Source organism: Acomys minous (genome assembly GCF_964271855.1).
Source record: "Acomys minous genome assembly, chromosome: 13".
Lineage (NCBI taxonomy): Eukaryota > Metazoa > Chordata > Mammalia > Rodentia > Muridae > Acomys > Acomys minous.
Window position 1 is genome coordinate 47,428,023 of NC_140495.1, and position 22,755 is coordinate 47,450,777.

At 46.5% G+C, this 22,755-nt stretch overlaps 1 protein-coding gene across 2 annotated transcripts; it reads right to left on the minus strand.

Annotated features, from left to right (window-relative positions):
* Positions 1-104: 104 nt before the first annotated feature.
* Positions 105-17,433, minus strand: DNAAF4 (dynein axonemal assembly factor 4). 2 transcript variants are annotated; one of them, XM_084752899.1, is made up of 9 exons: positions 17,310-17,433; positions 15,696-15,843; positions 15,125-15,258; positions 13,292-13,517; positions 11,575-11,720; positions 8,258-8,367; positions 3,933-4,086; positions 1,135-1,240; positions 105-837 (listed from the first exon to the last, which is right to left on the minus strand). In XM_084752899.1, exons 1-9 carry the CDS (start codon positions 17,319-17,321, stop codon positions 722-724), a joined length of 1,152 nt encoding a protein of 383 aa, XP_084609025.1. In that variant the 5' UTR covers positions 17,322-17,433; the 3' UTR covers positions 105-721. The 2 variants fall into 2 exon arrangements, with proteins under 2 accessions (XP_084609025.1, XP_084609024.1); XM_084752898.1 differs by having other exon boundaries at positions 17,199-17,433.
* Positions 17,434-22,755: the final 5,322 nt, after the last annotated feature.

Below are 22,755 nucleotides of genomic sequence, written 5' to 3' on the forward strand. Positions count from 1 at the left end.
GCAGCACATTATACACTAACTGGTCTACCCGTAAACAACAAATAATATACCAGACAAAAAATGGTTCTGTGTATCTGTAAATGGCTAAAAAACTGTGGAGCCGGGCGTGGTGGCGCACGCCTTTAATCCCAGCACTCGGGAGGCAGAGGCAGGTGGATCGCTGTGAGTTTGAGGCCAGCCTGGTCTACAAAGCAAGTCCAGGCCAGCCAAGTCTACACAGAGAAACCCTGTCTCCAAAAAAAAAAAAAAAACCCACCTGTCTATTATACCAAAGAACGAAACACGCCGTTTAATATGATAAAAATACTTTATAAGTCTTTTACTGTGGAAATTCTATCCCATTGATTCCCAGTAGTACCCGGGAGACCCCAACAACAACTGCTTAGTTACAAGAGCAAGGACAGTTCAAGATGGCAACATCAAAGCCCAAGCTAAGACCAAGAGCTAAAGCAGCCTGTTCGCTGGGCCTTGTTTTGTGTTTCTAAGCAGCGTCTCGCTGTATAGCTCTGGCTGCCATGGAACTCCGTATACAGACCAGGCTGGCTTCAAACTCACAGAGACCTGCTTGCCTCTGCCTTCCCCGGGCTGGGACCAAGTGGTGAGGCAGGCAGTTCTCACTTCAGGTGTGAGGCCTCAGGCACTGCCTTTCCGAGGGATCTCTAGCGCTTGGCTCTGCACTGCCTAGAGCACTGACAGAGAGAGACCCTGTGCCTAACCATCTCTAGTCCTGAGACATCAGTGCTGTCCCTTGAATTATACCCCGAATCTTCTCCGCATCATTTTGTACAACTGTGTTGTCTGGGTCGATCTTAAGGGCAGCTTCATAATCTTGCAAGCCTGTATTGACATATCAGTGATAATCAATAAAGCAAGGATTTCATAAATACTTGTTTGTTTGTTTGGTTGGTTTTTTGTAACAGGGTCTCCTATAGCTTAAAGACTTTGAACTTGATAGGTGACTGAAGACTGCTGAACCTCTGATCGCCTGTGTCCTCCCCCACCCACGTGCTGGGATTACAGGTGTGTGCCACCACACACAGTTTATATGGTACCAGGGATCTAACACAGGGCCTTGTGCGTGCAAAGCCGTCACCTCACTGATGTCGCTCCCCCATGCCCCCGCCAATCTCTTACCTTCAACATACAATTCTAGTTGACAGAACGCTGTTCCTCGCCGCACATGTGCCTTCATCCTTGCATTGGCATTGTCGGCAACAGGTGGGGTCAATAACTCTAGTGCCTTTCAAATAATATATATAATTAGGGGTTAGGGAGATGGCTCGGTGGGTAAACGCGAAGACCTGTGTTCAAACCCCAGACGCGGTGAAGCGTGCTAATGTCAGTGATTGGGAAGCAGAGACAGAGGGTCCCTAGGGCTGGCTAGCAGCCAACCACCCTAGCTGAATCAGCAAGGCCCTGACCCCAGTGAGAGACTGCTTGAAAAAAGCAGAAGAAGAAAAAGAAAAAAAGACCATGAAGACGGTAGGGGGTGGATATGAGAGGGACTGAAGGGAGAAAGAGTGGAGAAGTGATAAAATCAATTTTAATTAATTTTTTTTTAACTCACACACACAAAAGAAGCAAGTATGAGGCTAGAAAGATAGCTAAGGTAGGCCAGGCGTAGTAACACACGCCTTTAATCCCAGCACTCGGGAGGCAGAGGCAGGCGGATTGATGTGAGTTCAAGGCCAGTCTGTTCTACAAAGTGAGGCCAGGACAGCCAAGACTACACAGAGAAACCCTGTCTCAAAAAACCAAAGAAAAAAAAGGAAGGAAGGAAGGAAGAAAGAAAGAAAAATGGCTAAGATCATTTGCTGCTCTCCCAGAGGTCCTGAGTTCAGTCCCCAGCACCCACCTTAGGCCCTGACTACTGTCTGGAACATCTGTTCCGGAGGAGCCAGTCTCCTCCTCTGCATTCCATGGGCAACTGCATTCATGTGCAAATACCCCCCACACACACACAAGCATACACATAATTAAAAATAAATCCTAAAAAGAGGAAATAAGGTGAACAGTGCCTGAGGACTGACCTCTTGCTACTACTCATGCCTGCACTCCACACACATGCCACACACATGCCACACACATCCACACTCATACATGTGCAAGACAAAAGATGTGTGTGTATAAAACAAAGGATAGTCATACAATTAGGTCTGAGCAAAAATTGCACATCTAAAGTGTGACTTTAAAACACATATCTGTCAGACCTAACGGTTTACACCTAGCATTCCAGTACCCAGAGCATTATTTAGCTGGTCACAGGCCTGCAGGCTCAGTACTTCCGCGGGTCAGGAGTGTACTCCTAGGTTCCACGCCAGGCTAGGCTACAGAGACCGTGCCTCAATAAAGAAATACACAATAAATAAGTAAATAAAAATACAAACACATCGAAGAGCTGAGCTTGGAGGTTAAAGCATAGAATGGCAATTTTTTTTTTTTTTTTTTTAGTTTTTCAAGACAGGGTCTCTCTGTGTAGCCTTGGCTGTCCTGGACTTGCTTTAGTAGACCAGGCTGGCCTCGAACTCACAGCGATCCCCGTGCCTCTGCCTCCCAAGAGCTAGGATTAAAGGTGTGCACCACCACGCACGCACCAGCTTCCTAGACTTGTTTTGTAGACCAGGCCGGCCTCGAACTCACAGCAACCCACCTGCCTCTGCCTCCCGAGTGCTGGGACTAAAGGCGTGCACCACCACATCTGACTAGAAAGGCAAACTTAAAGCCTATTTAATGTTAGCTTAGGCAATTTAACCTGAAATATAAGTTATATTGGTAAATCGTCATGTGTTATTTGCATTGACAGCTGACTCAAGCATGTTTATTTCAAGATCTTCCAAAACTCCACGTCCTAGGTCAGGTTGCCCCTGGCTCTGTAACAGGGAGAAAGGAAAACAGCTAAGAGCTGAGGCTGTAATTAAAAACAGCACCCTAAGAACAGCTGGCCGGTTGCTATTGTTTATCACAGGGTCTAAAGCTCCGTGCAGTGGGAAGGAGGAGCCAGAAGCTCATCCATGAAGCAAACTCTATGCTGTACCTGGAAACCTCCAACCAGCCACAGTATGACCATCCCAGGAGGATTTCCCCAGGCACTGCTGCCGGATGGTGTCAGTGCCTGGCGGGATGGTGATCCCTATCCGCCGCCTCACTCTCTGTCTGCTGCCTGCTGGCTGTCCTTCTGCTTTTGCCCACTACATAACAAGTTGACTCTGGAAACAAAGCATGGCTATGGCCGATTATCTTCTACACAGGACGAATAAAAAGAAGAAAGAGAACTAGACACAGAACTCAGTGGTAGGGCAGGTACCTAGCAGGCAAAAAGGCTTAACACTTAACTTCTGGGGGGAGGGTACTGTGCGTAGAGCCCTGCACCTCACACTGCTCAGCAGATGCTCTTCCACTAGGCTAAGTGCTAAATCCTAGAGCATCATTTAAGCCAACAAACAGGGCCTAGAAAACATCTGCAGCACACTACCCCAGCCCAGAATAGGTTTGAACATGCTAGGGTTTATCAAAGGATAATAATTTTGTTGTTGTTGCTGCAAACATCAGTAGTTCATTGTTTTGGTAGTTCAAACACAAATGGGAACTCAAAAAGAAAAATTAGGGAACACCATTAATTTTTATGTCACCCTTGCACAGAGGCCATGATAATCTTCTCTGTATCATTCCAATTTTAGCATATGTGCTACTGAATTGAGCAACCATTTGTCTATTTTGATCTTTTGAGACAGAGTCTCATTTTGTAACCTTGCCTGACCTGGAACTTGCTGTATAATCCACACTGGCCTTGAACTCAGTGATCTTTTTCCTTCAACTCCTTGACAAGCCACCACAGCTGGACCTCCAGGATAATTTTAAAGCATCATATTTTTTAATTAAGTCAATATATAAACATACACCACACCCACACACAAACAGAGGAATATGCATACCTTAGAAGAGTCCTCAATGGCCTTGTGTAAGTTTTTTAGTTTGAGGTGGCAAGCAGCCCGATTCAAATACAATAGTGGAATCTTGCTATTTAATCGTATGGCTAAATTATATGCATTAACCGCTGCCAAATAGTTTTCTGTTGCAAACAGTTTGCTAATGAGACAAAAAGAAAAGGCCAATTTAGCATCGAAGCCGACATAGAGAATAACATCTACCCTGCTTGGCACTCAGATCATTGCCGTCTGCCTTGTCTAATTCCCCGTCTGGTGGAGACTGCCTGCTGCAGACTCCATCTCTCTGCAAGCACTAAGCATGTACCTTCAGTAGGACAGGTCCTCCCCGCCAAACGCAGCCATCGCTGGCTTGGTGCACAAAGTGCATGCCTGTCTTCCCTGATTCAGTGATTTATTTAGGGGTAGGAAAGGGGCTTAAACTGCCCTGAATGAAGCTAGTGGTTTTGGCCCCAAGCTAGAGGGGAGAAAAGCTGGTAAAACTTCTCCCCCTGCTGGATACGAATCAGGAAGGCACACGGGCACAAATGCTGCTGCTCATTTTAAACCACAGAACAGCGTGAAAGCTGCTGCAGTGAGAACAGGAAAGGACCAAGAAACAGAGGGAGCAGCACTTCACGACACAGAGAAGCTACGATGAGCTTGACAGCTGTGTCAACAGACCTTCAACACAGAGCCCCCATCAGCCGCCTGGAGGGGCAGGCTTGGAATTGCAGCTGCTTCCCAGGCTGAGGTGGGAAGATCGCAAGATCCAGGTTTGATTGGCCTCTACAGCAAACTGAAGGCCAGAGCAGGCAACTTAGTGACACCTGTCTCAAGGGGGTAAGGGCTGCAGTCCCATCACTTGAGAGGGAGAAACCAGGGCCTCGGGTTTGAGGCTTTGTTGGCTACGTAGCAAGTTCCCCAGACTGTGCCATGGGAGCCCCACGTCAAAACAAACAATAAATTACATAATCAAAAGCGGGGAGTGGGGACTGGAGAGATGGCTCAGCGATTAAGAGCACTGACTGCTCTTCTGAAGGACCCGGGTTCTATTCCCAGCACCCACATGGCAGTTCACAACTGTCTGTAACTCCAAGATTCTGAAACCCTCACACAGGCATACATGTAGGCGAAACACCAATGTACATAAAATTAAAAAAAAATTTTTTTAAAGGGGAGGCATGGTGGCACACACCTATAATCCCAGCACTCCAGAGGCAGAGGCAGGCACATCTCTGAGTTCGAGGCCAGCCTGATCTACAGACTGAGTTCCAGGACAGCCAAGGCTACACAGAGAAACCCTGTCTCGGAAAAATAAAGGGGAAGAAGCAAGGGTTATAGCTCAGTGTTATAACATTTGACTAGATAGTGAGACCCTTGCTTCAATCCCTAAAACCACAGAAATCTATTGGATAGACAGACAGACGGGGTGCACAGGTCAGCCAGCATCAGTGTGTCTTAGTGAAGGGACACATACCCCTTCAATTTGGCATTCAGAACTAAGAGGGGAGACACATTCTATATATGATTAAAACAACAGCAGCAACGTGGATGTGGTGCTAAAGGCATAATCCCAGGAACGGGAAGCAGAAGGCAGCTGGTCTATATAGTGAGCCACACGGCAGCAAGGGCAACATGCAGACTCTCTTTCTCCCATAGAGTACTCTAGAGAGGAAGGAGCCCCTGGGCCATCCAGTTAGACACGTGACACTAGTCAACACTAGAATGCACACTGGTCCTCAAAGGGTCTGTCACCTAGTGACAGCACAGCCATCTTAGTTTCCATAAACACACCCACAGCTTTCAAAAACAAAAGTCACCTAGTGCCACCTTTCTCAGACCAAGGAGCACATGCTGGTTCAGATGGTTAGAAAGGGATGTTCTGTGAGAAACTGGGCCAGGGAACTTGGAGGCAAGGGGAGCTGAGCTCTGTCTGCCCACTAGGAAGCATAGGTATCGGTCTAGCTCAAGCTCCAAAGCCCAGAAAGTTCAGCCAATGACACATGTAAAGGCTGGAGTGCCACGTGTGCTGATATGCCAGTTCAGGAAAAGTAAATTTGCCTGGCAGTGATGGTGCATGCCTTTAATCCCAGCACTTGGAAGTCAGAGGCAGGTGGATCTCTGTGAGTTAAGGCCAGCCTGGTCTACCAAGCGAGTCCAGTGCAGCCAGGGCTACATGCAAGAGAAACCCTGTCTGGAAAAATAGAAAAACAACAATAAAAAAACAAAAACAAAAACAACAAAAAAACCCCAAAACCCAAAAAACTTCCCCACAAGTATGGAAGCACATGCTAATAATTCCAACACTCAGGAGGCTGAGGCAGGAAGATCACTGGGAGTTTGAGAACAGCCTAGCCTACATTAGGAGTTCCAGGCTAGCCCGGGCTACAAAGTGAGAGCTTGTCTAAAAAAAAAAAAAAAAAAAAAAAAAAAAACCTACCTGGTACTCTCTTGCCGTTTACACAACTGATTTTTCCCAGGAGGGGAAAAAAAAGAAAGAAGAGTGAGTTTTCCCTCCTCTGCCTTATGTTAACACACCCTTAACTACCAAGCACTACAACAGACTAGGATAATCGTAAAACACAATCATCAATGGAAGACAGTTACACCTGTGTCTTAGAAGCCACTTTGTAACGCCAAGTCTAACATCCATCTACCAGGAAAAGGGGCGTGAGGAAACTGGCCTGTCTCCATAAACCCAGTTTAATTAAATGTAGTAACAAAGGTAGGTTTCCTGGCCCTGTTGTGAAACGGTCTAGGTGCATGGGTTAGAGGGCAATTAACAAGCTATGAGCAGTGGCTCATGCCTGTAATCCCAGCACAGCAGAGGCTCAGGCAGGAAGACTGCCACAAGTTCAAGGCTAGGCTAGGCCATAAGAGCCCCTGGCTCAACAAAGACAATTCTCCATGGATCTCACATGACAATCTTGCGTTCTAGGGTTTGGTTGCGGGGAGGGATCTGCAGGTTGAAGCCAGGCTCACATGTCATAGGTGGGAGGCATGTTGTCTACCACTGAGCGGCACTCCCAGTCTGGCACTATCATTGAAAAGACACGTGTGTGGTAGACACCTTTGGCAGAGAGAGTCTCTTCGGAAGCAGAGGATAGATTTATGCAGAGAGCAAACATGATAATCCCATTTCCGGATGAGATAGCAGGGTTACTGCAACCTTTACACAAAACTTTGATCCTTAAGCGGGTCCTCCTTCAGCTGTGGCTGCCTCTGCATAGGCTCCACAGGACTAGATCAGCGAGGGAACAGGCATGGAGTGTATGCTGCTTACTGGCTTTTGTTGCTTGGGAGCCGTCTGCCTTTTTTGGTGGTTGGCTTTGTTTGTTTTGAGACAGGATATCCCAGGCTGGTTCAGCACTCACTATGTAGACTAGCACAGCCTCAAATTAAAGAACTGGGATCACAGACAGCTGTGAGCCGCCATGTAGGTACTGGAATTGAACTCACGTCCTCTGGAAGAGCAGCCAGTGCTCTTCACCCCTGAGCCATCTCTCCAGACCAATAAATACGTCTTTTGTTTTGTTTTGTTTTGTTTGTTTTTCGAGACAGGGTTTCTCTATGTAGCCTTGGCTGTCCTAGACTCAATTTGTAGACCAGGCTGGCCTGGTACTCTCAGCAATCCACCTACCTCTCCCCCTTAACTCCCCACCCCACCCCCACTCCTGACCCCCCCACCGCCCACCCAAGTGCTTGGATTAAAAAAGCACCACCATGCCTGGCTCAATAAATAAATCTTTAAAAACAAACAAACAAACAAACAACAACAACAGAAACAATCTGGAAGCCAGGCATGATGGTGCATGTCTGTAATCCCAGCACTAAAGGAGACAGAGGCAGGTGGATCTCTGTGAGTTCCAGGCCAGCCTGGTCTTTGAAGTGAGTCCAAGACAGCCAAGGCTAGACAAAACACCCTGTCTCAAAAACCAAAAACCAAAACCAATCTGGTGGGGTTCTGAGGTTCTCTCTTCCCAAATGACTGAAGCTTGTGTGGAGTAGACATAAAACTACCAGCGCACGCCTTTAATCCTAGCACTCGGGAGGCAGAGGCAGGCGGATCGCTGTGAGTTCGAGGCCAGCCTGGTCTACAAAGGGAGTCCAGGACAGCCAAGTCTACACAGAGAAACCCTGTCTCGAAAAACCAAAAAAAAAAAAAAAAATTATCAGCACACCACTGATCTGTCCCCAAGAACACGCGCGCACGCGCGCACACACACACACACACACACACACACACACACACACACACAGAAACACCAGGTCAATCTACCCCTGGAAGGCAGTGAGCCTAGCGCAGAATGCAGAATACTCAGACAACTCACTTTCCCTTTTCTTTCAACCAGTCTGGATTCTTCTCTTCTTCTTTTAAGTCGCAGAATTCGGGAAGATCGGTGCTGAGGGCTCTGCGAGCCTCTGCTTGCTTATGCAGCCACTACAATGACAATACAGTTTGGTGACGGACACCATCTACGAGGAGTATGTAGTCAACCCAGTAGCATGAGGGGATCCCTTGGCAGACGGGCCTCTGGCAGGCCTGCGGGAGAATGAGCCTGACTACAGTTTAACTGTGGCCGGGCCATTCCCCGGATGCTCCCACAGGGCTCCTGGACTGTGTGTGTGCAAAGACGTGTAGAGCAGCACACATGCACTCACCGACCAGCTGCCTCAAGCTGCTGCTCCCCTGCCTTCCCCACCAGGACGGGCTGCACCTTGCACTGTGAGCTGGCAGAAGCTCTTTCTCCCTTACATTGCTTTTGCCAGAGTATTTTATCACATCAAGGGGGAAAGAAGGCAGTCCTGAAGGCAGAGGCAGGTGGGTCTGAGCTCAGAACCAGCCTGCTTTACATACCGACTTCTATGCCAGCCCAAGCTACACAGTGAGACCCTGTCTCAAAAGTAAATAAATACAATAAAATAAAGAACAAAGGGAAAAGAAACTGACACATTATCTTTGTCGATTTTGTGTTGCTATTCAAAATACTCGAGGCTGACATTTCATAAGGAAAGGGGTTTATGCTGCTCACAGCATGAAGGCCAAAAATCCAAAACTCTAGCTAGCTTTACCTAGCAGGTCTATTCAGCATTTTGGACAGGTTACTGCATGGCAGATGGCATCATGTGGCTGGAGCACATGTGAGGGGACATGTGCTGGGTATGAGACACAGAGATCTCACATGGTGAAGGAGAGAGCAAGACATGGGGGATGGGCCAGACTTGCTCTTTTTGTGTTTTTTTTTTTTTTTTGACTTGCTCATTTTTAACAACCTGCTCTAGTGGAAAAACAGTCCCCCTCCTCCCAAGGGCAGTCTACCATGAGCTAATGACCTTCCATGAAGCCCACCTCTCCAGCTCCTGCACATCTACTGCCTCTGAGCCAGGCCTCACTGCACCAGCCTAACTCGGAGCTACTTGCTGAGGAAGGAGAGAACAAGTTCAAGTCCTGCCAGGGCTCCAGGGAAAGAGCTTCCATCTCTAAGTTCCTTTACATGATCAAGCCCGTACACCATGAATCTTTGAGAGATGTGTCAACCCTCAAGTGCCTTGTGTTAAAGATCCCCACCTGTGGCACTACTGCAAGGTGGTTGACCCCTCAGAAGACGGGACCTGGTGAAAGGAAATCTGGTCACCCAAGGATGAGCCTCAAGAGAACATCAGGACCCTGGCCCCTTCTCTTAACCTCTTGGCTGCTGGTCCTGAAGTGTTGGGAAGCAGCAACCCCAAAGTACAAGCTTATAAGTGCTTTTCTGAGGCACTTTGTCACAGTGGGGGGCATGCTGACTAAAACAGAGCAAAGCAGATCCCAGCCTCAGAAGACACAAAATCTCATTAAAAATTGTATTTATGGGACAGGCATAGTGGTGTATGCCTTTAACTCTAGCTCTCAGAGGCATAAGAAGGTGGATTTCTGAGTTCCAGGTGATTTTGGTCTACACAGCGAGTTTCAGGCCAGCCAGGGCTACATAGTGAGACTCTTGTCTCAAACACTACCAGACAAAAGAAAATTTATTTATTAGTATGTGTGTGTATGATTGGGGGGTGTGCACATGTCACAACAAACATGTAGAGGACAGAGGACAACTTGGTAGAGTTAGTTTCCTTCTAAAAGGTCTTGTTTTTACTAGCAATTACTCTTAGATTTCCCACTTTTTCCAGCAGGCAAAAATGTCATTTGGATCAGTAGGCTAAACGGTCTGTCAAATGGCAAATACACATGTTGAAGGCCTAACAACCTGTGGGACAGTGTCAGAGATGGGGACCTAGGGAAGGCCACGGAGTTTAGGTAATGCCATGACAGGCTTAGTTTCCTCAGAAGAAGAAAAGAGATCAAAGCCTGCCTTCATCTCTGTGAGGCGGGATGAGGCCTCACCAGGAGCTCCAGTGCAAGTCCTGATCAGAAAACTGAGAAATGACGGTCTGCTCATTCAGCTCCTAATTTTTGGTATTGGTATACAGTGGACTCATCAGATACATCCACTACTTGATGATGATTTTATTTATTTATTTGTTTGTTTACTTTTCTCGAGACATGGTCTCTCTGTGTAGCCTTGGCTGTCCTGGACTTACTTTGTAGACCAGGCTGGCCTTGAACTCATAGAGATCTGTCTCCCCAGTGCTGGGATTAAAGGTGTTTATTTATTTTTCTTTTTTTGGTTTCTTGAAAAAGGGTTTCTCTGTGTAGCCTTGGCTGTCCTGGAATCACTTTGTAAACCAGGCTGGTGGAACTCACAGAGATCAGCCTGTCTCTGCCTCCTGAGTGATCCGGCTTGATGGCGTGTTTTGTTTTTTTTTTTCCAAGACAGGGTATCACTGGCTGTCCTGGACTCTTTATAGACCCGGCCGGCCACGAACTCACATTGATCCACCTGCCTCTGCCTTCCAAGTGCTGGGATTAAAGGCATCACACCCAGCCTTGATAGCAGTTTTAAACTTTCAGTATTTATAAACTCTTAAAACTCTGGCCTGGGACTTGATATGTGGAACAGGTTGGCCTCAGACCCATCAGCCTTGGCCTCCTGCACACTGGGATGAATACACCTGGCTTAGGCAGTCTTCCACCATAGCCCAGGCAGCATGCACCAAGTCTTGAGTTCTATCTCCTGGAGCACTAAAACAAGACCGTGTGGCAGCACAGGCTGAAGGGGACAGGGTGGCAGCACAAGCTACACAGGCCTGAGCTACACAGTCTCAAACAAAGAGAAACACCAGGCGCGGTGGCGCACGCCTGCCTTTAATCCCAGCACTCGGGAGGAAGAGGCAGGCAGATCACTGTGAGGCCAACTTGGTCTACAAAGCAAGTCTTGGATAGCTAAGGCTACACAGAGAGACCTTGCCTCAAAAAACAAACAAAACAAACAAACAAACAAGCAAACAAAACCAAACAAACAGAAACTAAAACAAAACATATGCAATACAAAACAAAGAAAGCCAAACCCTAATTTCCCCTTCCTTCCTTCCTTCCCTCCATCCCTCCTTCCCTCCTTCCTTCTTTCCTTCCTTCCTAAGATCGTGTCTCTCTACATAGCCCTAGTGGTCCTGGAACTCACTGATTTCAATACATGAACTAAGGAAGGTATTCCACCAGCAGCGTCCACTGCAGCTAACTCAGGTGGTGACTGTCTAAGTGACTCTGTGTCCCTACCTCCTCCTCTTCTGCGACTTGGGATTCCCGAAGAGCAGTTGGGAACACTCGAGGGGTAAAGTTGATTTGAATTCTGCCAGCAGAGCGAGGCGCAGGAATTCTGTCTTCCTTTAACTTCTCAGAAAATATGTTTTCCCAATTCCTCCCTTCAAAAGCAAAGGTATTGAGTAAGTTCTTTATTTCTCATTTTTAACTGACAAATTGACTTCTAAGATAACTACACACCAAAGCTAATTCTAAAATTACTAACAAAGAAACGAATAATATAACAAATAATAATAAATAATAAAAATTAACAACAAAAACCAAGAAAGTGAGCCAGCCGTAGTGGCACATGCCTTTAGTCCCAGCACTCAGGAGGCAGAGGCAGGCGGATCTCTGTGTGTTCAAGGCCAGGCTGTTTTACATAGAGAGCATAGAGAGGCCCTGGCTAAAAAAAAAAAAAAAAAAAAAAAAAAAAAAAAAGCAAGCCAGGTGTGGTGGCGCATGCCTTTCATCCCAGCACTTGGGAAGCAGAGGCAGGAGGATCACTATGAGTTCAAGGCCAGCCTGGTCTACAAAGTGAGTCCAGGACAGCCAAGGCTACACAGAGAGACCCTTTCTCAAAAAGAAGAAGAGGAAGAAGAAGAGGAAGAAGAAGGAGAAGAAGAAACGACTCAGACTAATATACTTTAGAGAAAAGAAGTACATCCAAGTTAAGAAAAGGCGGGGCTGGAGAGATGGCTCAGCAGCTAAGAGCACTGCTGCTCTTCCAAAGGACCTGCGTTAAATCCCCAGCACCCACACAGCAGCTCACAGCTGTCTGTAACTCCAGTTGCAGGGGATCCACACCTTCATACAGACATACATGCAGGCAGAACACCAATGCACATACGATAAAAACAAATCATTTTTAGAAAGAGGAAAGGAAAGAATGGTAAGCACACTTTCAGCTATGTAGGGCATTCAAAATAGCCCTGGTATAAGATGCTGGCTCAAAAAACAAAAGAACTCTGTGTGTGTGTGTGTGTGTGTGTGTGTGTGTGTGTGTGTGTGTGTGTTGGATTTAGCTTAGGCTCTATGAGCTTGCCTAGAAAAACACAAGGCCCTGGAATTGGTACCTAGCATTAAGGATAAAAATAAAAACAAACTTCTTTGAGACACGGAAGTGCATGCCTAAAATCCCAGCAATAGTGGGGTGGAGGCAGGAGGATCAGAAGTTCAAGGTCATCCTCAGCTATGTAGCAAGTTTGAGGCCAGCCTGGGCTACAGGAGATCCTACCTGAAAACAAAGAAGGTAAATTAGTTGTCTGTCTTTTTTTCTGATTCCATCCTTATACCAATTGGGTGGCTTCTTCCTCTAACCCCTCCCTTCTACTTAACAAGTTTCCCAGTGTCTATGCTGTGCTTGTTGTTGTTGTTTTGTTTGTTTGTTTGTTTTTTAGTAGAAGTATCTACCCTAGATATTTCTGGAATGTACAAAATGACTACCATGTGCCCAGCGAGCTAGGCATGATGGTGAACGCCTATTAGCTAGGCATTTGTGGCTGAGGCCGAAGAATCACACATTCCAGGATTCCCAGACCTACACAGCAAACCCTGGCTCACCCCTCAGAGAGAGTCTTTCATCTCTGTCTCTGTATCTTATTGCTTATTTTCAATGAACCACAGCATGGCCTATGCCTACAAATCATTTTTTTTTTAAGGAAGGAAGAGAAAAAGGCAGGAGGGGCCACACCTGTTGCGGGGAGGCGAGCGGGCGGGGCCTTCCTGGGCAGACTCTGAGGTTTCAGTGCTGCCCTCTCTTCGGCTTGCTTTCTCTGCTGGCACACCTCTTTCTTCGGGATTCTTTTCTGTTCTTCGGCTTTTCTCTGACACTCTTTCCAAGCTTCCAATTCTCTACTTGCTTTTTTCCGTTCATTTTCTTTCATATCTTCGATTTTTTTCCTCTCTTCTTCTTCAATCTGTAAAAATCATAAGTAGCAAGTCCTTTAAAACATTTAAACAGCAGCTGTGCGTGTGTTATGATGTGCGTGCATGTATGTAGTGTGTGTGCTTGTGTACATGTGAGTGTCTGCACCTTGGGATAAGAGCCCAGGTTTTAATTTCCACCGAAACAGTGGATCTCGCTCTCACCTCCCCACATCTGTGTGACCGGCACTCTTTTCTGAAAGACAGCTCTCCTGATAAACTGTGGGGGACCACATGGGCATTTCCTACGGCCCCCCACCTCCCCCTATGCTTCATGAAAGAGGCTCAGAGTGACACGTGAAGTGGTGGGACAGTTCACAGGTCAGTGGCCAAGAAGCTGGGGACACGGCTTTTTTATCACCTGGTCTGGTATTGTTAATTATTTGGATCCCTGAAGTCTGCATGCTGTCTTTTATGAGCAAACTACCATGCACTCCAAGTAATGCTGCGTAACCTTGCCTCCAAAATTCTCCCTGAGTGGCTACCTACAAGGCCTACACCCCCGGGCAGGGCAGGAGCAAGAGGTGGAGCGTGGAGGACAGCAGGCTCACGGGAAGGGGAGAGACGGAAGGGAAGAGGGAGGAGAGCAGCTGCCATGGGTTAGCATGGACAGACATGATCGGTGTGGAGAGAAGCAGCCCAGATGGGAAACATGTGTGAGTGTTTATGGCGTCACGGCTGGGAAGTAGCCCAGAAAGGAACAACTGAAGCAAACGCCATAGAGCGTGGCGCTCCGAGACAGCAAGAGAGCTTAGGGGCCATATCTGCCCAGCCCCAGGTGAAACAGGCTTATTAAAATTCTATCAGATGTCCGTGTCTTTTATTGTTTGATAGCAGGTTAAGTAAAACCACTGTGATCATTGGAGGCTTTTAATAATAAATATTAGTAGCCTTTTTATTTTCTGCAACAGTAGCTCAGTAGCTGAGCATTTGTCTAGTACTTGAGACAATCTGGCTTGGATTCTCCAGCACGGAAATAAAAGATGGGTGACCAAATGGGTTACCCTGACTGAGACAATCCTAGTGGGTGCTTAATGGGTTACCCTGACTGAGACAATCCTAGTGGATACTTAGAGTTCTTTGTTTCTTGTTTTGTTTTGGGATAGTATTGTTAAGAACCTCAGATCCACAGCTGGGCATGGTGGCGCACGCCTTTAATCCCAGCACTTGGGAGGCAGAGGCAAGCAGATTGTTGTGAGTTCAAGGCCAGCCTGGTCTACAAAGACTCCAGGACAGCCAAGGCTAGCACAGAGATACCTTGTCTTGAAAAAAAACAAACAACAACAACAAGAAACCCCAAAACAAAACAAAACAAAAAGATAGGGTGTCTCTGTGTAGTCCTGGCTATCCTGAAACTCCTATAAACAAGGCTGGGCTCAAATTCAGAGATCCTACGGCCTCCGCCTCCCAAGTGCTGGGATTAAAGGAGTGTGCCACTTGAACTTTTATGTTCAAGGCACTGAAGGCTTCAACCTCTGATCCTCCTGGTTCACCATCCTGAGCAGCTGAGTGGCCTGCCCCCACACTTGGCTGAGCCCTTTATCTTTGGCCGGCTCATCGTCATCTCCTTCAGTTAGTGCCCTGGAAGTCTGCAGCCTACCTTCATCATCTCGCCCAGTGCGTATCTCTGATCTTCCCGCTTGGCAGTAGCTTTTGCCTCTGTGGCCTCCTTTGCTTTCTCCTGTGCTTGTAAAATGGACTTTTCTCTTATTCTCTGCATCATCTCTTTGTCAACTGCAACATAAGAAGTACTAAGTCAGGACTGTGATTAATTTGGTTTTTGTTGTTGTTGTTGTTGTTGTTTTTTCAAGACAGGGGTTCTCTGTGTAGCCTTGGCTGTCCTGTACTCACTTTTTCTCTGTGTAGCCTTGGCTGTCCTGTACTCACTTTGTAGACCAGGCTGGCCTCGGAATTCACAGAGATCCGCCTGTCTCTACCTCCCAGTGCTGGGATTAAACGTGTGCACCACCATGGCCAGCAGTTATTTCAGCCTCTTATAAGGCTGAGAGTGCAAGTGTGTATCACCTGGAGTCACCTTGATGACCAGAGTGAAAAAAAAATTTTTTTTTTAGATAAGCTTTCATGTAGCCCAGCATCCCTGGTGCTTGATACACACTGAGCTCTCACGAATGACACCTGCTCAAGTGAACAACTTTCACTAAAAAACTTACCACCTGGCATGGAAAGACTCTCCCACACAACTGGCTCCTTTTTATACAATGTGAAGAGAATTGTGTCATTCCCAATCTTGGCTTTGCTACTCCCATCATCTATGGGAGCATAAAGAAACAGCTCAAATAAAAATGGAGGAAAGTTGACCTGGTCAGGAGAGAGAAAGCAGGCATTAAGTTAGTTACATAAATTAAAGACACTGCCATTAAAAAAAAAAAAAAGCCTGGGCTGGAGCAATGACTTAGTGGTTAAGAACACCTGTTGTTCCTGCAAATGACCTAGATTCTGTTCCCAGCACCCACATGGAGCCTCACAACCATCTGAACCCCAGTTCCAGGGGTTCTGACATCCTCTTCTAAACTCCAAAGGCATCAGGTAAGAACAGGGTACACACACATACACAGAGGCAAAACAGTCATGCACATAAAACAAGTCCAAAAAATTTACAGTTATTCCAGAAAACCACACTTTCGGGTGGGGCACCGTTCCTGGCATGCTTTTGAATGCCTGTAATTTGGGTACTCAGGAGGTGGAGGTGGGACGCTCAGACATCCCAGCTCACGCTCAGCTACAAAGTGAGTTTGATGCTAGCCTGGGCTACATCAGGCCATGTGTGTGTGTGTGTGTGTGTGTGTGTGTGTGTGTGTTAAAATGTGTCTGTAGATGACAGCACATTGGCAAGATTCTTGTTTCTGTTGTTTTAATGCTATCTGTGTGTGTGTGTATGTGTGTGTGTGTGCGCGCGTGTGTGTGTGTCTGTGTGTGTATGTGTGTGTGTCTGTGTGTGTGTAGATGAGTACCATGGCACGCATGCGCAGGTCTTCAGGCTTGGTGGTGGTGCATTAACTCATTGACCCACCTCACCAGCACTAGATTTGGTTTTTAAGATAGGACTTTAAATTGAGGTCTAACCAGGGATAGTGGATCGTCCCATTAATCCCAACACTTGGAAATCTGAGGCAGGAGGATTGCTTGAAGTCCGAGGCCAATGTGGGCTACCGAGTAAAATATGCTCTCCATCCCAAGCCATTGGGGCTGGAGAGATGCCTCTGTGGTTAAGAGCATTTGCTCTTGCATAGGATCAGGTTTGGTTCCCAGCACCCCACATCGTGGCTCATGAGCATCTGTCATACGCCCTCTTCTGGCATTTGCAGGCACTGTACATACCTGGTGCACACTCATACGTGCAAACTTTCATACATACACACACACACATATACATTGTTAGCCACTATGTATACATATGTATATGTGTGTATATATATGTGTGTGTGTGTGTGTGTGTGTGTGTGTGTGCTAGAAATGTAGCTCAGTGGCGTAGCATACACAGGATGCTGGGTTTGATCCATAGAATGACAAACGCAAATAAATTAAAAATTAAAAAATGTAAATTAGAAATTAATAAAATATAAAAAAGAAAAAGCAATGGACACAATACATTATTTCAGCAAGGCAGCCACTGCTCCCGCGGCGCGCTACAACCGCACCTCGGCCCCGCCCACCTTCAGGTAACTTTCCCCGCAGAACACGTCGGCGTCGCGCACGCACACGCCGCGCAGAGGCAGCGACAGGAAGACTGCGGCCGGCGTCTGCTGCCAGCTGAAGTCGCTCACCCGCACAGGCATGGCGGGACCAGGGACGCCAGAGCCACCTCACGTCGCTAAGAAGCTGGCTTGGTTGCTAGGGAAGCCCGGACCGCGGGCTGCCATTATTTCCGGTCCGTCGTGCCCTTCCGGGTCAGAGGTCCAGTGGGGCTCGCCGCTTCCCAGCATACCCTTTGCATAGCCTAGTGGGCTCTGGTCAGACGTGAGTTTGGAGCGTCTGGGTTCGGGCTGCCTCTGAGAGGATGAGGAAGAGATAGAGCAGGAATGCCCTTAGGAAAGGGAGACACGCTCGGGGAGGGGTGAGGGAGGCTCACACACAGACACGAATTAATAATTAAAAAATAGTTTTAAAATTAATTTTTGCTTTTTAAAGATTTATTATGTATACAGTGTTTTGCCTGCATGTACACCTGCAGGCCAGAAGAGGGCACCAGACCTCATTATAGATGATTGTGAGTCACCATGTGGTTGCTGGGAATTGAACTCAGGCCATTTGGAAAAGCAGTCAGGGCTCTTTAACCCCTGAACCATATCTCCAGCCCAAAATATAAATAATTTAAAGTGCATTTTTGTTAAAGGAGAAGAGACGCTGTGATGTGGCTCCCCGGGAGAGTCTAGCTTGCCTTGGATTGCATTCCCAGGACTGGAAAGGAAAAGGCTCAGAGCACTGACTGTAGCTCTGCAGAGGACTAAGGCTCAATTCCCAGTACCCGCAAAGCAACTAGTTCATGATTGTCTGTAGCTCCAGTTCAAGGGGGAAATCTGATGCCCTCTTCTGGCCTCAAAGGGTACTGCATGCACATGGTGTCTAGACATACACCAGGCAAAATACTCATACACGTAAAATAAATGAATCTTAACCTGGAAAGCATCCAAATGTTTCTCAAGTATATATGCATAACAATATAAAAACAAGCAAGTTATTGATCTCCACTAAATGGATGATTGAAAAAAGGAAGTAACAAAAGATTCTTAAGAGCCAGTGAAATGGTTCGGCACGTAAAGGAGCTTGCTTGCAGCCTGACACCCTGAGTTCAAGCCCTGGGAGCTACATGGTAAGAACAGAGGACCAACTCTGGCAAGCTGTGCTCTCACCCTCTACACATACAACAGATAAACATAATATATAAAGAAAGGTTCTTGGGGCTGGAGAGATGGCTCCGAGGTTAAGAGCACTGGCTGCTCTTCCAGAGGTCCTGAGTTCAATTCCCAGCAAACACATGGTGGCTCACAACCACCTATAATGAGATCTGGTGCCTTCTTCTGGCCTGAAGGTGTACATGCAAGTAGAGCACTGTATACATAATTTAAAAAATTAAAAGATACAGGCTGAAGAGATTCCTCAGCTGTTAAGAGCACAGGCTGTTCTTCTAGAGGACCTGGGTTCAATTCCTAGCACCCAAATGGCAGTTCACAACTGTCTGTAACTCAAGTTCCAGGGAATCCAATACCTTCATACAGACATACATGCAGGCAAAACACCAATGCACATGAAATATATATATATATATATATATATATATATATATATATATATATATATATATATATATTCAAAAGTTCTGGGATTAAAGGTGTGTGCCACCATGACCACTAAGCAGTTTCTTTTACATTTTATTTATTTTCTATGTTTGGGTGTTTTACCTGTATTTCTATGTATCACATTACATCCATGCAGTGCCCACAGAGGCCAGAAGAGGGCATCAGATCCTCTGGAACGGAAGTTAATAGAAGGTGCCGAGATGCTGTGTGGATGCTGGGAATTGAACCCCAACATTTGGAAGACCAGCCAGTGCTCTTTCCCATCTCTCTAGCCCCCACTCCCAAATCCACCCCACCCATCACCAAACCACCTTCTTTTTTTTTTTTTTTCCAAACCACCCCCTACAAAGTATTTAGGTGTATGTTTCCACATTACTTACAATGTTAAAGTTACACAAAGGGGGAAAAATGTATATATCAGGTCCTAACCCAGGCCAAAGCCTCCCTTGGCCTTCTGCTGGCTCCGTTTCATCCAAAGCCAATGCCCTCACGCCTGCCCGTCCTAATGAGAGAGAAAGAACTCTTAAATAACCAGGCCTTCTCCTTTAAAACTACCTTTATTTGAGAGAACGTGAAATACAGCAACGCCACAGGACATAGACTTACAGCACACATCATTTCCACTAGTACTGAGGCTACAGGTGGACAGCCCCTACACAGAACACAGGTGACACATGCATCTTCCTGAAAACAATGGTGACGAGGACATTGCCTGACGGGAAAGTAAAGAGTCTCTGCTTGTCTTACAACTACAGAATAGAGCACTAATGCATAGAAGACATGTTCAGTGTTAAACTCCAGCACAGTGTTTGGGCGGAGGGAACCGAGTACAACAGAGGAACTGCAGACGTTTAGGATCTCTGAGGAGGGAGATTTATAATTAATAATGTAATAGATTTAACACTAGGAAGGCTTTTAAAAATTATCCACAAGCCGGGCACCTGTAATCCCAGCACTCAGGAGGCAGGGTCAGGCGGATCACTGTGAGTTCGAGACCAACCTGGTCTACAAAGTGAGTCCAGGCCAGCCAGAGCTACATAGAGAAACCCTGTCTCAACCCCCGTGCCCCCCCCCCAAAAAAAAGACTGGATGAGAGTTTTTGCTGTGCCATCCTGTCAGCAGTTAACAATAAAAAATACAGGGTATACGAGAAGCAGTGTCCAGAGGTCTGATGCAGTCTCCGGTACATGAACGTGACCTAGGTACACATTCGAGTGGAAATATATTCACTGGTGTAGAAAATTCTTTCTAAGCTGGGCATGGTTCCAACAAAGAGTGTTTAAAAACTAGTGTTCTTGCCGGGCGTGGTGGCACACGCCTTTAATCCCAGCACTCGGGAGGCAGAGGCAGGTGGATCCCTGTGAGTTCGAGGCCAGCCTGGTCTACAAAGTGAGTCCAGGACAACCAAGGCTACACAGAGAGACTCTTGTCTTGAAAAACCAAAAAAACAAAACAAAACAAAACAAAAAAACTAGTGTGCTTAGATAAATACCCCAAAAAACAAAAAAATGAACATGTGCTTTCCTGGTTAAATATTTTTTAAAAATCCTGATTATGACTTTCACCATCAAACCTACCATCAGATAGTACAAACTAAATAACACTCAGGTCCTTTCACAGGGTCGTACACTCTAACTAAGTGAGAGGAGTTTTCATAGCCTAAAAATTACTGTGATTAGCCTGGTGGTGGCGCACGCCTTTAATCCCAGCCCTTGGGAGGCAGAGGCAGGCAGATCTTCGTGAGTTCAAGGCCAGCCTGGCCTACAAAGTGAGTCCAGGACAGCCAAGGCTACACAGAAAAACCCTGTCTTGGAAAAAAAATTACCTGGATTATCTCAGTAAGTTCTTATTACTAGCGATTGTTGCCATTATTTTGGTTTTGGGACAGTGACTATTGCTTTCAGTTAGTCATCAGCTAAGAGAATGTCCAGAAATCAGGCCTGCAGGTGGGTGGACAGCCTTGCTATGTCTCCAACTCCAGAGCCTCCCGCTTCAGGTGCTGAACACTGGATTATGGGTTCACACCACCGTGCTGAACAGGTTAGCACTTTTAGATTTATTTATTGTATTATGAATGCTAGGAGCTGCTACCCCCAACCCTGGCTCCTCCCACACCTCAAAGCCATCAGAGCCTTTACTAACTAACCCATACACACTGACGTTTCACTTACTTCATAGAGTAGCTCAAAACATGCCAGCATCGGACATTATTAGAATTACATAGTAATTTCCTTTGCCATAGGAATAAAGGTTGGACAAAGTCTGAGAACCTTTTATTTTCCAATTTGAATTACAATAACTTTGCCACAGACCACAGCACTGGTGCATGTATGACTTAGGACGCACACTAAGAACAAAAGGAGAACCTACCGCCAAAATACATGTCACCAATGTGGAACAACTGTTCAAGTCACATACGTCATGATAAGAAGCAGGACTCTTTTTTTTTTTTTTTTATAAAAGATAACATCTTAACTAACAAGCAATACCACCTACACACCCACGGAACAGGAAAGCTACAGGAAGGCGGAGAACTGTTGATATAGCTGCAAGGACCGTGCTGTTGGTAAGGATGCAGGCGGGTTTCCTGCCCATGGTTTTCATTGCGTTTTGGATTACACGCAGGCAAGTGTCCGATGTGCTGAGGTCCTGGCTTACACATAGCCTTCTTGCATCCCCCTTTGACCATCTGAGTCGGGAGACGAGAAGGCTCTGCTGGTACCTCCAAACCCCCGTCACAGAACCACCAAGACTCAGTCAATGCAGATGTAGTATTGTACATGAGTATGTGGAGAGAGAGAGAGAGAGAGAGCACGCACGTGAGAGGAAGTTACTAAAATTTGGAGGTGAGAAGGGAGGCTCTGAGCTCAGGAAAGCTGTGGAAAGTCTAGTCTGAGGGAAGTAGTCAGAAGACAGGGACGGCTGATTTGCAAACACTGCTTCCTGTGGGGCCTGGGATGAGGCCACGTGGTGGGAGATGTTAGACGTTGGAGATTCCAAAGGCTCTTTGAAAGAGGAAGGAAAGTAACGTTCCAGAATCTTCATGTATCTTGGTAGAAAATGCCCTTCTCTTAAAATCCAGACACCCAACACTACACAATGAAACTATCTCATTTCCTTTTCTTTCTTTCCTTCCTTCCTTCTTTCTTTCTTTGTCTTTTTGAGATAGTTTTATGTAGCCCAGGCTAGTCTCAAACCTGCTACACAGCTGAGGATGACCTTGAGCTTCTGATCCTCCTGCCTCCACCTCCCAAGTGCTGGGATCACAGGGGCACCACCGCCTCCACCTCCTAAGGGCTGGGATCACAGGGGCACCACCACATCCCCATTTTGTGTGGTCCTGGGGATGGAACCCAGGTTTCCTGCTTCCTAGGCAAGCACTCTACTGACTGAGCCACATCCCCCGCTCACAAAGCAACTTGTATTCAGAGGAAAGATGAGGGAAGCTGGAGCATCCTGGAGGAGAAAAGACAGCAGATGCTAAGAGCGCAAGTAGGAACCACCCACGCCAGTGAACTCAGCCTTTCCTAAAGACAACTTCAGGAGACGGAAGCCGCTGGTGCTTTCTCTCTTTCACTCATGTGTGATCAGGAGAGGTAACTACATTACACTTTAAGCCTTCATGGGCTTTCTAACCTTCTCATACCGACTTCCTAACTATTATTTACAAACAAGCTCTGCAAGCCTGGTTCATTTTCAATGTTTTAAATTAGGAAAGCCTAAAACAGCACACATGTACATGCACACAAAACCTCTCTACATTACAAAAAAAGAAGCTCTACACAACCTAGAACCCCCTTAAAAACTGCCGCTCCTATATCTGCTTAGCACTCTTATGAGCCCACAGATGGGAGAGATGCTGGCATGCTGATTTGTTCAAGACAGGTTTGGATGAATATCAGATGAAGATGCT

Coding starts and splice junctions, on each gene's coding strand:
- DNAAF4 (XM_084752898.1), bottom strand. CDS start 17,321: ATGCCTGTGCGGGTGAGCGACTTCAGCTGGCAGCAGACGCCGGCCGCA. Junction 1,241..3,932: donor CCATTGAGGACTCTTCTAAG/GTATGCATATTC, acceptor ATTATTTGAAAG/GCACTAGAGTTATTGACCCC. Junction 838..1,134: donor ACTAGAATTGTATGTTGAAG/GTAAGAGATTGG, acceptor ATGTCAATACAG/GCTTGCAAGATTATGAAGCT.